The sequence below is a fragment of the Camelina sativa genome, chromosome 19 (genome assembly GCF_030686135.1).
Source record: "Camelina sativa cultivar CO46 ecotype springtype chromosome 19, ASM3068613v1".
Classification (NCBI taxonomy): Eukaryota; Viridiplantae; Streptophyta; class Magnoliopsida; order Brassicales; family Brassicaceae; genus Camelina; species Camelina sativa.
In genome coordinates this window covers 6,232,774-6,248,767 of record NC_141898.1, presented here as the reverse complement: position 1 = coordinate 6,248,767, position 15,994 = coordinate 6,232,774, and the positions used below count along the sequence as shown (strand labels likewise).

The 15,994-nt window shown below is 37.2% G+C and overlaps 5 protein-coding genes and 1 long non-coding RNA gene across 8 annotated transcripts; 2 read left to right on the top strand and 4 right to left on the bottom strand.

The window, feature by feature from the left end:
- The first annotated feature begins 1,995 nt into the window (after positions 1–1,995).
- On the top strand, positions 1,996–4,377 carry LOC104765172 (beta-fructofuranosidase, insoluble isoenzyme CWINV5-like). Of its 2 annotated transcripts, none has more exons than XM_087501457.1 (4): positions 1,996–2,298; positions 2,523–3,394; positions 3,478–3,984; positions 4,101–4,377. In XM_087501457.1, exons 1-4 carry the CDS (start codon positions 2,130–2,132, stop codon positions 4,272–4,274), a joined length of 1,722 nt encoding a protein of 573 aa, XP_087357583.1. In that variant the 5' UTR covers positions 1,996–2,129; the 3' UTR covers positions 4,275–4,377. The 2 variants fall into 2 exon arrangements, with proteins under 2 accessions (XP_087357583.1, XP_087357584.1); XM_087501458.1 differs by lacking the exon at positions 1,996–2,298 and adding an exon at positions 2,306–2,440.
- Positions 4,125–7,309, bottom strand: LOC104765173 (nucleosome assembly protein 1;4-like). The gene is made up of 11 exons (XM_087501459.1): positions 6,816–7,309; positions 6,449–6,529; positions 6,154–6,251; positions 5,891–5,931; positions 5,713–5,790; positions 5,537–5,629; positions 5,323–5,427; positions 5,046–5,233; positions 4,762–4,963; positions 4,622–4,665; positions 4,125–4,529 (listed from the first exon to the last, which is right to left on the bottom strand). The coding sequence occupies exons 1-11, from the start codon at positions 6,851–6,853 to the stop codon at positions 4,403–4,405; spliced, it is 1,095 nt and encodes a 364-aa protein (XP_087357585.1). The 5' UTR covers positions 6,854–7,309; the 3' UTR covers positions 4,125–4,402.
- Positions 6,997–7,831, bottom strand: LOC104765171 (uncharacterized). The gene is made up of 3 exons (XM_087500977.1): positions 7,414–7,831; positions 7,077–7,309; positions 6,997–7,035 (listed from the first exon to the last, which is right to left on the bottom strand). The coding sequence occupies exons 1-3, from the start codon at positions 7,829–7,831 to the stop codon at positions 6,997–6,999; spliced, it is 690 nt and encodes a 229-aa protein (XP_087357103.1).
- Positions 7,832–7,861: 30 nt separating this feature from the next.
- On the top strand, positions 7,862–11,869 carry LOC104765170 (transmembrane 9 superfamily member 7). Its single transcript, XM_010488845.3, has 7 exons — positions 7,862–8,800; positions 9,411–9,575; positions 9,692–9,801; positions 9,895–10,003; positions 10,088–10,200; positions 10,284–10,434; positions 10,519–11,869. The coding sequence occupies exons 1-7, from the start codon at positions 8,681–8,683 to the stop codon at positions 11,674–11,676; spliced, it is 1,926 nt and encodes a 641-aa protein (XP_010487147.2). The 5' UTR covers positions 7,862–8,680; the 3' UTR covers positions 11,677–11,869.
- On the bottom strand, positions 10,306–14,178 carry LOC104765169 (putative pentatricopeptide repeat-containing protein At3g13770, mitochondrial). 2 transcript variants are annotated; one of them, XM_087501456.1, is made up of 2 exons: positions 12,376–14,178; positions 10,306–12,292 (listed from the first exon to the last, which is right to left on the bottom strand). In XM_087501456.1, the coding sequence occupies exons 1-2, from the start codon at positions 13,769–13,771 to the stop codon at positions 12,219–12,221; spliced, it is 1,470 nt and encodes a 489-aa protein (XP_087357582.1). In that variant the 5' UTR covers positions 13,772–14,178; the 3' UTR covers positions 10,306–12,218. The 2 variants fall into 2 exon arrangements, with proteins under 2 accessions (XP_087357582.1, XP_019097016.2); XM_019241471.2 differs by having other exon boundaries at positions 11,772–13,921.
- Positions 14,179–14,737: 559 nt separating this feature from the next.
- LOC104765168 (uncharacterized) lies at positions 14,738–15,573 on the bottom strand. The gene is made up of 3 exons (XR_763839.2): positions 15,308–15,573; positions 14,993–15,109; positions 14,738–14,905 (listed from the first exon to the last, which is right to left on the bottom strand). It is a non-coding gene; the product is annotated as an uncharacterized LOC104765168 (long non-coding RNA).
- Positions 15,574–15,994: the final 421 nt, after the last annotated feature.

The window sequence follows — 15,994 nt, the reverse complement described above, 5'->3', positions numbered from 1 at the left end:
CGTAATATGTAGCCAGAGGAAATAGTCGGCTAAATCCGGTTTGTTGTGTCCACTTTGGTGTAATGATTCTCGCCTCCAAAAACTTGGAAAGTACACATCTATATATATCTCTTTCGAAATCTTCAAGTCAATATTGATGATTTGGACATATGCACTAAGCACTAAAAAAGCAGCGACAAAATCAGGTATATTGTTATTATTATTATTATTTTGCATTTTCTCTTTCACGTACGTACAGTCATTCACAAAAAAAACCTTCTCATCAAATTCAAATTAATCCAAATTTATGTTTCTGCTAATAATCTACACCAATTAGAATTGGATAGAGTTGCTGAAGAATTTTGTTGGGTGTATATATACTAAGTTTTATTATCTAATGGGTATCATAACTTATTAGTAAGTGTTGTTCAAAAAAAAGAAAAAAATACTTATTACCAATCAAATAATCGGAAACTTTCTAGTATTTTCTCTATCCTTTCCTTCTCCTTTCAAAAATTACTATTTGAATAAGTTGGCCAGACCATTTGTGATGAAAGCTTTTAACGATGCTAAGTTTCATGAAGTTTACAAAATTACAGTGTCCACACTCCCGTGTGCCTCTGCACAGCACATACACGTGCATATGGATTATGGGTAGCACAAGCACGTTAACATACAAAAGTGTGATATTTTCTAACTAGAATAGAACCGTTAATATGGGGAAATCCCATCAAAATGATTACTGATTAGGATAGAGTCGAGAGACTTAGTGGAGCGATCTCACTTTAAGGATATTTTGATTTTGTCTTTCTAATTGAGTACTGAGAGAGGGTTCAGGAAGAATCACGTGTCATTTTACTAGTAGGTATGATCCTATTCAATTTCAACTAGACTTCTCAATCAATATTTTTTCCTGTTATAGATTGAGCATTCAATAGTGGATAACTATAGATGGTGGGGGAGGCAAAGCATTCATAAACACCAAAACTGTATTTCCAAAGCTGGCAATAGAAGAAAATGTACATTTTCGTTGCCTTTGAACAGATAAATCAATAGTGTTGTTTATTTTACACCGCATGCATCAATGATGAGTCACTGACACTCATAAAAAGTCGAAATAATTGCAATTAAGAGAACAAAAGGGCTATAAGATTTGGAACATTCCTGACTGTCGGGAATACGTACGTTATCTAGCGTATGTTTATTTATTTGCAATTTTGTATCTTCATATATCTGATACCAACCAAAATGGTTGAAACAATCGTTGAAATGTACGAGTTTATGAGTTTTACGTATTGAGTTTTATAATCATCCCAAACTTCATGCCATTTAATTTATGAGACTTAGGCTTCGATTGTAACAGATATTACTTATGTCTGTAAAGACTTTAACTTTAAAATTTTAGCTGTAGAGAATTTGACTATAGATGCTTTGACTGTACAAACTTTAACTGTTAAAATTTGATTGGTAACAAACACTTTTAAAGCTGTAACTGTTATTTTTATTATTTAAAATATTAAAATGATGATATTAATGATGATAATAAAAAGAAAAATAATTATCATTGAAATGTATATTAAAATAAAGATAAAAAAAGAAGAATAATTATTTTATAAAAATAAAATATGTAAAAAATATATATAAACTTGTGGTGAGCTTTATTATTATTTCAATTATCATGGAAAATAAGAAAGAGAAAAAATAATTACAACTTTTTTATTTTATTTTTAACAGCCAAAAAGTCTCACATTTGTGGCTTTTAAAATTTTTACGTAAAAACTAAAATTTTACCAATCATGCTTTTATTGCTTTATTATCTTTAAAAATCTTAAAAGTCTAACTGCTTTAAGCACGCACCTCAAGCGTATCTTTAAATTAATCTTAAAGTCTTTAAAGTCTCACACAATCAGAACCTTATTTCATACATTAACAAAATTGATGTATTTCTATAATTAAAAAAACAATATCTGATCTCAACTAACATAAAAAGGCATTTAGATCGACATCATAGAATCTAATTATTACAATGTAATGGACCACCACCTCAAGCACGCACCAAAGACCCCTCAAGACTACATATAAATTTGGCATTTTCTCATACGTAAAACTTAAACATTAAAAACTTCACAATATTAAATAAACCGTTTACAATGAATAATATGGTTTGGTGTAACAGAGCCATTTTCTTGTTAATCTCGTTGTTTCTTGCTAACAATGCTCTTGTTGTTCTTGATGCCTTGCACAACGTCCCCAATCATATCAAGAACCAACCTTACCGAACCGGTTATCACTTCCAGGCCCCAAAAAATTGGATGAACGGTATTATTAAGCATCGGACACATTAGATTCAGTTTCACTTAGTTATCTTTATTTTCAATTCTCTAAGTATAATCTTGTCACTAATCTTTCTTTTTTTTTGGTATATGTCGGGGCCTTGTTTCAATGCTACAAGATCCTAACGGTTAGTCATTGTTCTCTACCTCAATACTATTTTAAACATTCAGTATGTACAAGCATAGTTATGTATGTTTTTTATTGGACAGGGCCTATGGTATACAAAGGAATCTACCATCTATTTTACCAATGGAACCCAAACGGCGCCCTCATGGAAGTTAACGACACTGTATGGGGTCACGCAACATCAACGGACCTTATCAACTGGATCACACATTCTCCAGCCATCAAACCATCTCGACCGTCCGATATCAACGGATGCTGGTCCGGCTCCGTCACGATTCTCCCCAATGGCAAACCCGTACTTCTCTACACAGGCAACGACCGTTACAACCGTCAGGTCCAAAACCTAGCCATACCCAAAAACCTAACCGATCCATATCTCCGGCACTGGACAAAATCTCCGGAAAATCCCCTCGTGACACCTGGCGACGCCAACCACATCAACTCCACCGCGTTTCGTGACCCAACCACCGCGTGGCTAGGCCGTGATGGAAGATGGCGTATTACCACGGGAAGCCAAGACGGTCGCCGAGGGTTAGCGATTCTACACACGAGCCGCGATTTCGTAAGGTGGAAGCAATCTATGAAGCCTCTACATTACCACGACGGCACTGGGATGTGGGAGTGCCCTGATTTTTTCCCGGTGGCGAGAACTGATTCACGCGGCGTAGATACGACGGCGTTTAATGGGAAGATGGTAAAACACGTGCTTAAAGTGAGCTTAACAGATACGTTTCATGATTACTACACGATTGGAACGTACGACCAAGTGAGAGATGTCTACGTACCGGACAATGGTTTTGTTCAGGACGAAACGGCTCCGAGATACGACTACGGCAAGTTTTACGCGTCGAAGACGTTTTACGACTCGGTTTATCAACGGAGGATTTTGTGGGGTTGGGTTAACGAGTCGTCGACGGATAAGGACATTGTCAATATGGGTTGGGCCCGTTTACAGGTAATCAAACCGGTTATGATTTTAACATTTTTGACTAATTATGCAAATTAATACGTGATTAATTGATTTTGGTGGCGAATTAGGCTATTCCTAGGAAAGTATGGCTTGATGAATCAGGAAAGAGTTTGGTGCAATGGCCAGTTAAGGAAATAGAGAGTTTACGTACAACGCAAGTCAAGTGGGGCAACAAAGTTTTGAAAGGCGGAGGATCGGTCATGGAGGTTCATGGGGTCACAGCTTCACAAGCAGATGTGGAGGTTTTCTTTAAAGTGAGTGGTTTAGACTTAGAGAAAGCAGATGTGATTGAACCAGGTTGGACCGACCCGCAATTGATTTGCAGCCAGAAGAATGCATCGTTGGTTAAGTCCGGTTTAGGTCCATTTGGTTTGATGGTACTAGTTTCCAAGAACTTGGAAGAGTACACATCAGTGTATCTCAGAATCTTCAAAGCTCGTGAGAATAGTAAGGAGCATGTGGTGGTCATGTGCAGTGACCAAAGCAGATCAAGTTTAGAGAAAGGAAATGATAAAACACCGTATGGTGCTTTTGTGGATGTCTCTCCTTATCAAACAATCTCTCTCAGGACTTTGGTAAGTCCACTTATCATAATCCCAAGAACTTGATCAAAAAGTGAAGACTAATTTAGTTATTTGAGATTCTTTTGTCAATAATGACGAGAGTTTTTTTATTGGTTTTTGTGTTGTAGATTGATAATTCAATAGTGGAGAGCTTTGGTGGGAAAGGGAAAGCATGTATTACCTCAAGAGTTTATCCAAAATTGGCAACAGGAAAAAGAACACATCTCTTTGCTTTTAACAAGGGATCTCAGAGTGTTGATGTTTTAAGCCTAAGTGCTTGGAGCATGAAGTCTACTCGCTAAATTCAGTTGTTGAGATATATGTATTCAGAGAGATTCTTGAAACTCTTGGTGTATCTGTAATAAATAAATTAGAGAATATGAAGCTCCTCTTTCAATTTGCAAACTTTGTTGAAACAAATCTTCTCTCGCTAGTCACTCTTCTCATCATCATCATCATGATCATCATTATCATCATCAGAATCATCTTCATCAACAAGAGCCTCTCCAGTAAACCATGAAACTGCATGAGGGATCAGTTTATCTCGGATTGTCACACTGCAAGACCAAAAAAACCAGTAGTTAAGATTAAGAATTAAGTTCTTGAATATATATCTCAATGTCAGAGAGATTGTGAACTGTAAGCTTACGCAATGTCATAGTCTTGGTCCATCAGGTTTTGGAGTTCTTCTGTCTGCAATATTTTCGATAATTTGAAAATTGATATTAGCTGAAGAAAAAAGAAACCATTGGTTCAGTATCAAAATCAAAAGAGATAATGTAGTCTAACCATAATAGTATCAACATCATCGTAATCGTCAACTTCATCAATCTCAGGAATCTCAGCTGGCTTGAAGAAATTAAAGAAACTCTCACAGGTTTCAGTTTTGGTCATGGGGATGTTGTTGATCTTCTTTGACCCTTTCTTTGTTTTCTTCTTCACAACAACCTTATGAGTCAAACATTTACCTGGATACCATTCTATGTCCGTTCTACACATCACAAAATAAGAGACTGAGTTATAGCTGATCAGGTAAAACTAAAACCACGTAAAATGAGGATGATTAGTGTTACCCAATCACTTTCTCAAGAACAGGACCATCTTCATCGGTCACATGGTAAGTTTTAGAGAGAACCGAGTTCTTGAAGTAAGGATTAGGGTCAAAGTGAAACTCAAGCTTGAAATTTCTTGACTTGTCTTCAACTCTGCAAGATCTGATGTCTTTAAGATACTTCAATGCTGCCTCATCTCTTTCAGTTATCTACATAAACCAAAACAAGACAGTTGTTTACAATCTATTTATTGACAATGAACACAAAGCTTCCGAAACAACGTAAATGAAACATGGACCTCATTTGCAAGCATTTCGTTGGTTTTCATTGCAATCAACCAGAAATTAGGCACTCCTTCTTTATCTGCTTCAGCTTCAACCATACCATTCACAATTTCATACCTCTGCAAATTCTCAGTAGATCTCAGGAAAATAAACCAAGTGTATAATCCTAAACCCATATAAACATTAAGCCAATTTTAACAGGAAAGATGAAAACTTTAAACTTGTCACCTTAGCAAAAAGCGGTTTGTAAAGATTATCGTATGTTGCCTCCAATGTAGCTTTCTCCGCAAGAAACTTCTCTTCGAGTTCATCGTGTTCAACCTGAAAATTTACACATAACATTTACATAACCAAACAATTCTACATGATAATAGTTTTTGTTGAGATCGTCGATTTGACATTACCTGAATGTCCTTGAGGAACAGAACACGTTTGGTAACTTTCGGAGAGAGTGTTTTCAGATCAAAGGTTCGCTTTAGGTTCTGTAAGTTGATTAACACCCAAGAAAAGATCATAAAACAGAGGAAACACAAAGAAACTACTGTAAGAGATTGATCTATTAACCGATTTGAAGTTACTTGCCTTAAGATCATCAAGAAAAGCAAAACCCTCTGGAGAAAGATCTGAAAAGCATATAATGGTTAGCTAGCTTCAAATGAACCTTATTCCTTGTTGATAATTACCAAAGCGAGAAAGTAAAACAGGGGATTTACTTGAAGCAGAAGTTAAATCAGAGAAGGTTGAGTTTTTGGTAGAGGATTATCCAAAGATTCAATGTTTTCCAGAGAATGAGAGGTATATTTCCAGGAAAGAAAACAACAACAAGAGTTAGTTTCTGAAATTACCTAAGGCGGGAACGGTAGAGAGATCATCAGAGGAATCGCCACCTTTTTTATTGGTCTTGATGGATGTGATGTTTTCCTTGCTGCTCATGTTTTTAATTCTGTATATGGAAAAAAGGCTTCGTTGTATTGTGAGAAAATGGGAAGAAGAAAGCCAGAGAATGAGGAGGACGATGGAGAAAGGAAGGAGGAGAAGACTTCGCGGCTTTTTTTTCTTTCTTTTTAATTTGTAAAACTCATTCACACGTACGATGAGAAGAAATCACACGTACAAGATGAAGAACGTGGATCCTGATACCTTAGTGGGGTACCATGAACTGCCAAATAACAGAAAGGCAAACGGCATCGTTTAAAGCAATCAAAATTGGGGTTGCAGAGGCTGCAATGTTATAGAGAATTTCAAAAGTAAGCATACAACTGAACAATATATATCATAAGATCAAAAATTTCAGCTCTTCTAATCATACACACAAACACAAATCATACGACTGAACAAACGATTGTGTAGTTCTAGAAAACAAGAAGATTAGCTTTGCTTACATTTCAGGTTTAGTAAGTCTTTAGGAGATTTCAAAAACCTCAGTTCTCACATACACACACACACATCATGAGATTGAACAAAATATTGTGCAGTTCTAGAAAACAAGAAGATTAGCTTTGCTTACATATTAGGTTTAGTCAAGTTCTTCGTCTTCATCTTCATCAAGATCTTCTTCTTCTTCTTCTACATTTGATTCGTCTTCTTCTTCTAACTTATCTTCTTCATCACTAACAATGAAGCCTCCCAATGTTTCATCATCATCGAAATCTACTCTTCCAAGCTGTTTGGTTTGAGTACTACTACTACTACTTGCGTTTGTATCTTTCTTCGTCTTCTTCTTGGATCTAGTAGAATAAGTAGGAGTCATAACACTTTTCGATTTCACAATCAATTCTTTATCTTCATCACTATCAACACTCCAATCATCATCATCATCCTCATTCCCTTTCTTTCTACTTCTCTTTTTGCATAACCCTTGCCTCCCCTTCTTATCTCCATCATCATCATCACTATTTCCATTCGTGGAATCTTCTAAAAACCATTCCCATTGCTTTACATCACGAATCCTACTCTTTGTGTACTGATTAAACTCTTTCCCAATCACAAGAAATCCAAACTCTGCAACACCACATACACATTGAGACTCATTCACTAAGCGCCAATGTTCCCCCAAACTTTGTATTACTTTAGAGATAAAGACATGAAAGTGCAAAATTGATTACCTTCAACAGGGTCAGTATCCGAGATATCTATAACACCCAATTCACTTTCACTATCCAATGCTCTCTCTTCCATAACTTCATCGCGTCTCTTCTTCAAAGTGAACCAAATTGGGTTATGACCCGATACACAAAACCGATCGCCGGCGGCGATCTTTGCCGTCTCTGATTTCCGTAAAGTTCGGATCTTTCCACCCGGTTCACCCGTATTTACCCAGACTGGATTCCTCCCGAGAACCTCGAAGTAAACCCTACCGTATTCAGACCGTTCGGTTCCGGCGGCGGCGGATTTTAACTTGAACGAAACGTGGCGGCGGGACACTGATAGGTCGTCGGTTTTGAATCCCGATCCTCTTCCGAACACAGACTTTACTCCGGCCTTCAGTAAGAGCTTCGTGCCGTCTTCACCTTCGATTTCCATGGTGGTTTGGTTTCTTTGACTTTCTCAGACACTTTTTTTTTTCTTCTTCTCCGTTCATTTGCCGGCGGCATCAAAACGCATCGTTTTATTATTATTTTAAAAAATATATATCATAAAACGCACCGTTTTGTTTTAATTCAAACATAAATTTCTCTTTACAAATGCATTTTTTAAATGATGTCAAAAAAAAAAAAAAATCAACTAACTTTTTTTAAAAAAATCCTGTTTATTAATGTCATTATCATAATCAATCAACTAACTTTACTTAATGAATGATTTATATATTATAGAGAAATTAAAGCTTAAGTTATTTCTTGAGAGTAAAGCCAATATTGTACTTCCCCAAACTTAAGCATCCCACAACCAATATATCTCTCTTTGCTTAGACATGAAGCTTCTATTAATTCTAGTTCTTTAAAGCAATTAAAAAACACTTCTGTATTTCACATTTAATTTTGGAGTTTAAATGTAGTACAAAATCTAAATTCTTTTCTAGAAATGTGCAATCTTAAATTCCCAATAATATTTTTCTCTATGATCCCAACATAACAAATGTTCAAGAAAAGATTAACAAATGTCATACAAGTAAAGGAAATTATTTCAAATCTTTTGCTCTTAAAGTTGACAAAAGATAAAAAAAAAAACATTTACTTTTTTAAAAATCTTATTTTTACACTTTCTTATTTGTAAGCTATCACAAACATTGAAACGACGTCGTATATGGTGAACACCTTTCGTCATCTTTTGTAAAATAAAAACGCTTTCTTTCTCTAATTTGCTCCGGCTACTTTCATCTCAAGAAGAGAGAACCTCTGGCTCTGAGGTGAGATTAAACAGAAGAAAACAAAGATGAAGAAGACGAAAGGAAGTAGCTTTCGATTCTACGCCACTCTCTTCCTCTCTTTCCTCTCTTTTTCTTTATCTCGCGCCTTCTATCTCCCCGGAGTCGCTCCTCGCGATTTCCAGAAGGTAAGCTCCTTTTTGTTTTTTTGTTTTTTTTTCTTTCCTTTCCCCGATCTCGTGTTTTCGATGAGAAGCTCGATCTAGGGTTTATGGGTCTGAGGTATTTTCTCTTTTTGCGTGTGTTTTCATTTACATCTCGTTGAAATTTTGGTCACCGTTTGTGTTGGTAGCTAGCTACTATTTGAGTGGGTTGATGAAATTTCTTGAGAATACAGAAACTTTTAAGTTTGAAGTTTTGTATATTTGTTCTATATCTTGGCTCTGTGATATTCAGAAACGAAAGTGGCACCGTCATGTGTGTAGAGAGAGGGTCGTTTGAGTATTTTGAAGTGTCTTTATGGGATGTAGAGATCTGTGTGTTTCTAATTGAAGATCCTTCCTCTGTGATTCTGATGGTTTGAATCTCCTTTTCTTTCGCCTAGTGAACCTATCTATGAGATTTACAGATTCTTGAACCAAAGTCATGATGAAAGTTTAAGATAATGCATAAAAATTACAGTCAGCAAATCCATAGATCTGCACTTGAAACTTGTGTTTTCACATCTTCCTTTTTTGCTTTATTAGTAACTTGGCTATTCAGCTCTTGATTTGTTGTTTTTGTCTGGCCTTGGAACAGGGTGATCCTCTTTATGTTAAAGTGAACAAATTGTCGTCCACCAAGACTCAACTTCCTTATGACTACTACTATCTGAATTACTGTAAGCCTCCTAAGATCTTGAACAATGCTGAGAATTTGGGGGAGGTTCTCAGAGGAGACCGCATTGAGAATTCGGTTTATACTGTAAGCAAATACCCAATTCTTTTGCCTATATATGTTCTTAGACTGCTTTTCTTGCATGCCTCAACCTCTTCACTATAACTCTATAAGTGTTGAACTTATTGAAACTAATTTTTCAGTTTCAAATGCTGGAAGATCAGCCCTGCAAAGTAGGTTGCCGTGTTAAACTTGACGCTGAGTCCACAAAAAATTTCAAGGAAAAGATTGATGATGAATACCGGGCCAATATGTAAGTAGTAGATATAACTTTCTTGTTCTTTGCATTGCTGTCTCCTAGACTTTTTTTATTACTCCGCAAACCTTAACCCGAATTGTTGTACAGGATTCTTGATAATCTTCCAGTCGCTGTACTTAGACAAAGGAGAGATGGAAGTCAGTCAACGACTTATGAACACGGTTTTCGTGTTGGCTTCAAAGGGAGTTATGAAGGGGCATGTCTCTGAAATCTTGTGCTTCACTCTTGCATTCTTTTTACCTTTTTCTCATACCGACCAATATTTGCTTGGCTTTTGCAGAGCAAAGAGGAGAAATACTTTATACATAATCACTTGAGCTTCCGGGTTATGTACCACAGAGATCAAGAGTCTGATTCTGCTCGAATTGTTGGGTTTGAGGTTACTCCGAACAGGTAGTTGCCTACTAGTTATCTTCACTACTTGGGTACGCTTCCCTATCCTGATTTCTATTAGCTAACGGCTTCTCTTTTGATAGTATCTTGCATGAATACAAGGAGTGGGATGAAAAAAATCCTCAGTTAACAACATGCAATAAGGACACAAAGAATCTAATCCAAAGCAACACCGTCCCTCAAGAAGTTGAGCAAGGAAAAGAAATAGTGTTTACATATGATGTCTCATTTAAGGTAAAGGTTTAGGCTTTTTGCCTTAGACTTCTGTTGTTTTACATTTTGACCTTGCTAAACATTTTCCGGACTTTTAATATCCAGGAGAGTGAAATCAAATGGGCTTCTCGATGGGACACGTATCTTCTTATGAACGATGATCAAATCCACTGGTTTTCCATCATAAATTCACTTATGATCGTCCTTTTCCTCTCTGGAATGGTAGCCATGATCATGATGAGAACTCTGTACAAGGATATCTCAAACTATAATCAGCTCGAGACCCAAGATGAGGCTCAGGAAGAGACTGGATGGAAGCTTGTACACGGAGATGTCTTCAGGCCACCATTGAACTCTGGATTATTGTGTGTTTATGTTGGAACCGGTGTTCAGATCTTCGGAATGTCTCTTGTTACAATGATGTTTGCGTTGCTTGGTTTCCTATCTCCATCTAACAGAGGAGGGCTTATGACTGCCATGGTTCTCTTGTGGGTTTTCATGGGCATATTCGCTGGTTACTCCTCGTCTCGCCTGCACAAAATGTTCAAAGGAAACAAGTGGAAGAGAATGACCTTGAAGACTGCATTCATGTTTCCCGGTATCCTTTCTGCTATCTTCTTCGTTCTGAATGCCCTCATCTGGGGAGAGCAGTCATCTGGAGCCATACCATTTGGTACAATGTTTGCTCTCTTTTGCCTCTGGTTTGGCATCTCAGTCCCACTAGTCTTCGTCGGTAGCTATCTGGGTTACAAAAAGCCAGCAATTGAATACCCAGTCAAAACAAACAAGATCCCGAGGCAAGTACCAGAGCAGCCATGGTACATGAAACCAGTGTTCTCCATACTAATTGGAGGCATCCTCCCGTTTGGAGCAGTCTTCATCGAGCTTTTCTTTATCCTGACATCAATATGGCTGAACCAGTTCTACTACATCTTCGGGTTCCTCTTCATAGTGTTCTTGATCTTGATCGTCACTTGTGCAGAGATCACAGTGGTGCTCTGCTACTTCCAGCTTTGTAGCGAGGATTACAACTGGTGGTGGAGAGCTTACTTAACTGCAGGCTCATCCGCTTTCTACCTCTTCCTCTACTCAATCTTCTACTTCTTCACGAAGCTGGAGATCACCAAGTTAGTCTCGGGAATGCTCTACTTCGGGTACATGATCATCATCTCTTATGCGTTCTTCGTCCTAACTGGCACAATCGGTTTCTATGCTTGCTTCTGGTTCGTGAGAAAGATCTACTCTTCAGTGAAGATTGACTAGAACCCAACTGTTAAAAGATGCCAACTTTTGAGTCTTTCAGGTTTTGTATGTTTGGGTTTTGTAAGGTTCCTATCCTAGCTGTAACAAAGTAAAAGAATATCAAATCAACTTTAATTTGTACCGTTAATCTTCAACACCTGCATTTCCACAGATGTTGGCTTAGTCAATATTACATGCCTTTATGCGATGTTCACCAGTAATCTCCACATGAACATATTCCTCGGACAATTTGATGGAACCGGTTTTTATCCCTCAAGGACACTTCTCGTTCGAAAACCTTTGAGAAGATCTTGGCAAAGTTGTGACAATCAACGCATATACGAAGATTCTTGAAAACTCGAATCGGAATCCCTTCACCAGTAGCAATCAACCCAAAAGTCAAGGCTAGTTTCTCACTGTGACCAAGTAACATCTTCTCCTTCTGCTCTTCATCCACATCATATAGCACACAACTAAGATCAGGAACATAACCAGCTTGCTTCATTTTTATCGATATTTCTTTCATTTTAGCTAATACTTCTTCTCTTCTTGGATGAGTACGATCATTTGCGTGGAAGTAATGCAAGGTTTGCTCTAGTTGAATCCAGCTTCTTCCTGGTTCTTTCGTAACAGCTTTCTGCATCATCAAAGCTCTTAAATTGTTTACATCTTCCCATCTACCTGCAGAAGCATACAAGTTCGAGAGAATAACATAATTACCCGCATTCTCTGGTTCAATCTCAATGAGCTTACGACCTACAGATTCGCCAATATCTACAGATAAGTGAACCCTACAAGCTCCTAAAAGAGAACCCAAGACACCAGCAGTTGGTTCAGATGGCATTCTTTTGATGAACTCAAATGCCTCATCAATCCTACCAGAGCGGCCAAGCATATCAACAATGCAACCATAATGCTCAGTGTCAGGCTTAATCCCATAATCTCCTGCTATCATGCTTTCAAATATGCTAAGCCCTGTCTCTTCCATTTTCCCATGGCTGCAACCAGACAAAACAGCCAAAAGGGTAACTGCATCAGGCTTTACTCTCTTTTCATCTCTCATCAGTCTGAAAAGCTCAAGAACTTCTCTTCCTAAACCATGTTTACTATATCCCACAAGCATCGCGTTCCATGAAATCGCTGTCCTCTCAGGCATGTTATCAAAAAGCCTTCGAGCATAAGAGAGATTCCCACATTTTGAGTACATGTCAATAAGAGAATTCTCAAGGACCGCGTAGAACGGGAGTTCACGTCTCAGAACATGGCAATGAGCTTGCTTGCCATGATCTATCAAAGCAAGTCCAGATAATGCAGTTAAAAGACTCGCGTAGGTAACATAATTCGGACTCATCCCTTCACTCAGCAGTCTCTGGAACGTCTCTAACGCCTCTTCATCAAGACCTAATTGTGCATATCCAGCAATAATAGCAGTGCATGAGACAACATCTCTCTCAGGCAAGCACTCGAAAATCTCACGAGCTTCTACGATTTGACCAGCTTTGGCATACATGTCAAGGAGAGAGCTCCCAACAAAAATGTGAGAATCGTAACTCCACTTAACTATGAGTCCATGGATTTGCTTACCAAGAGCTAACCCAGAAGCACGTATACAAGAGGTGAGCACAGTAGCGAAAGTGAACTCATTTGGTTTCCCATCTGATCTCATCATCTCAGCAAAAACAGAGAGAGCCTCAGAAGAATGCCCAGTTTGAGAATAACGCGAGATCATAGCAGTCCAGGAAACAACGTTCTTCTCAGGCATTTCGTCGAGCACTTTCCGTGCATCCTCCAAACAATCACATTTACCGTAGAAGATGAGAAGACGAGTTCGGAGGTACGTAGCGGGGAAATAACGGGTTTTGATCATGTGGGCATGGACTCTCTGGCCTTCTCTAAGAGCCTTTTTGTCCAAACACGCATTCAACAATGCATCGTAATCATGGAACCCCATATCGGGGCCTAACATCACCATCTCCAGTAAAGCTTCTTGAAGAGGACCGTTAGTGCATAGTTGAGAGATTGGAAGGACGGTCTGGAGAGCAGAGTTCGGAGACGACGAAAAGGGCCGATGAAATATTTTCATAACGTTAAGCATTTGACGAACTGAGTATTGCATTGTAATGCCAAAGGAGGAATCTCTATCAATAAGCAGAGTATTAACTACTGTATATCCATGTTTGTCCCAAGCCAGTGAGATGTATAGTTTTAAGCAGATCAATAAATTTCTCAGGACATCATTGTCCAGGCCTTAATAAAGGCTGATATATGCAGCAACTGAAGTTTTCCCCGCTCCAGCAAAATATCTTACTATGAGATTCCAATCTCTCGTATATATTGTGTTTTCAATCTCTAGAAGAGACAGACATAATTTTTCTCCATATAAGTAGAACATTGAATTATCTCCCAAGCCAACAAGTTGCAGGCAATTGTTTTCCCAATCGTAACAGCTTTAGAAAAGCTTTATTAGTGACAGTTATGCATATTAGGATAGAGTTCAAGCAGACAACTGATTTTTTTATCTTTAGATTTAAAGGGACAATATTTTCTGCATATAAGTAGAACATAGAATGTTAACATGCTGTCCCAACCCCCCATCAAACCATCACTACACACCATTAAACACAAGTAGAGCTGTCAAATGGTCCGTCAATGGACCATTGGGCGAGTCCACTTGGACATTTTTTTAAATAGGCGGAAATTGGACAGTTCCAAATGGATAATGGTCCAAAAGGTGTTCATGCCCAATAAGACCATGTTCAAATGGTCTTGCCCATGGACAACCCATTTTTATTTTTGTTGTTTTTCACTTATAATGTATTAGTTTTATTTTTGTTATTTTTTTTTATAAAATCTGAATCTTATTTTTGTTACTTTTCACTTATAAAAACCGAGTTTTATTTTTGTTATTTTGATTAATAAAATCTAAATTTTATTTTTGTTATTTTTCACTTATAAAATCTACTAAATTTGGTTATGTATTGTTCTTTGATTCTTCCATTGTTCTTAGATTATGGAAAAATTCTAGTCTTTAAGAAACAAGAAACAAATGGAAACTATATATGATTGGGGATTTTGCATAAAATAAAATCAACAACACATAACTATTAAAATCAAGTAGTCAACAACACAAAACTATTTAGTAGCAAAGTCAACAATACATAACCAAATTTAGTAGCAAAGTCAACAATACAAAGTCAAACTTAAGTAGCAACAATAGTTCCTTCCTCCTCCACAAACTTGAACTCATCACCTACAATATTCAAAACAAACTCAGAACTCATCATCTATAAATTCATAAACTACAAATACAATATGCAAAAAAAAGTAGAATTCTTACCAATTTCTTGAAATCCCCTAAACCAATTTCTTGCACATATCAAAGCTTGGACATTTGTTGATAAGAGACAACTCCTATACTTGTTGAGAACACGGTTACCAATGCTAAAGGATCAATCTGAAATGCAAGGAATATCATATCAGTGTTGCAACACCATAACACATCAAGTAAGTAAAAGGGAAGTAAATCCCAAATTTAACAACTCATTCCATTAAAATCATGAATGTTCACGCATCACACAGATGAGGACATTATTGTGTCTGGATTTCAAAAAAGTCTTGTAATTGACAAAAAGAAAATTCACATAAATCGAACCTGAAGCAAAAAATGCAGATCTTCTTTCTCCAAGTTTTCAGGACAATGAAAATTAGAATTGTAAAAGAAATTAACACAAAGTCAACGGCATTGAATCGACGAATGGAATAATAAACCGTAAATGAAGGTCACTGGCCTGTTAAGGCCAAAGAAAACATGTGAAATGTTCTCAATCTCTCTGTGGTCTTTGTACGTACACCGAGGCTGACCGGACTTAAACGTGTGTGAGACAATAACCGAACTTCAAGTCTCCATTGAATCGTTGTATCTGTCTCTTGACCGAACCTTTGTTTTGTTTTGTTTTTTCTCAACAATAACCGAACTTTTTTTTTTAATTTGGGCCTTTTTATAAAAACCAAATATATATAAGGACTCTTTTACATAGCCCAATTGTTTTTTTCTAGTTAAGATGTGTTAAGTAACTGTACTTGTGTTAAGCTGCTAAATAATTGACTAATGTGATATAGTACATGCGATCCTACATTTTCCTACCTATAAAAAAAATGTTAAGTCCTATATGTCCCCTATTATATATTTTATATTGTATTAATTTTTTTTGTATCTAAGTTACTTGTGATTCAGCAAATAGATAAGCGATCATTTGCAAAAGAAAATGAAGAGCACTGTTATTGGAAGAAGGGTTATAAACTCTCTTTTCACCCGAATTGCTGATTGTTAAAGCCAAGC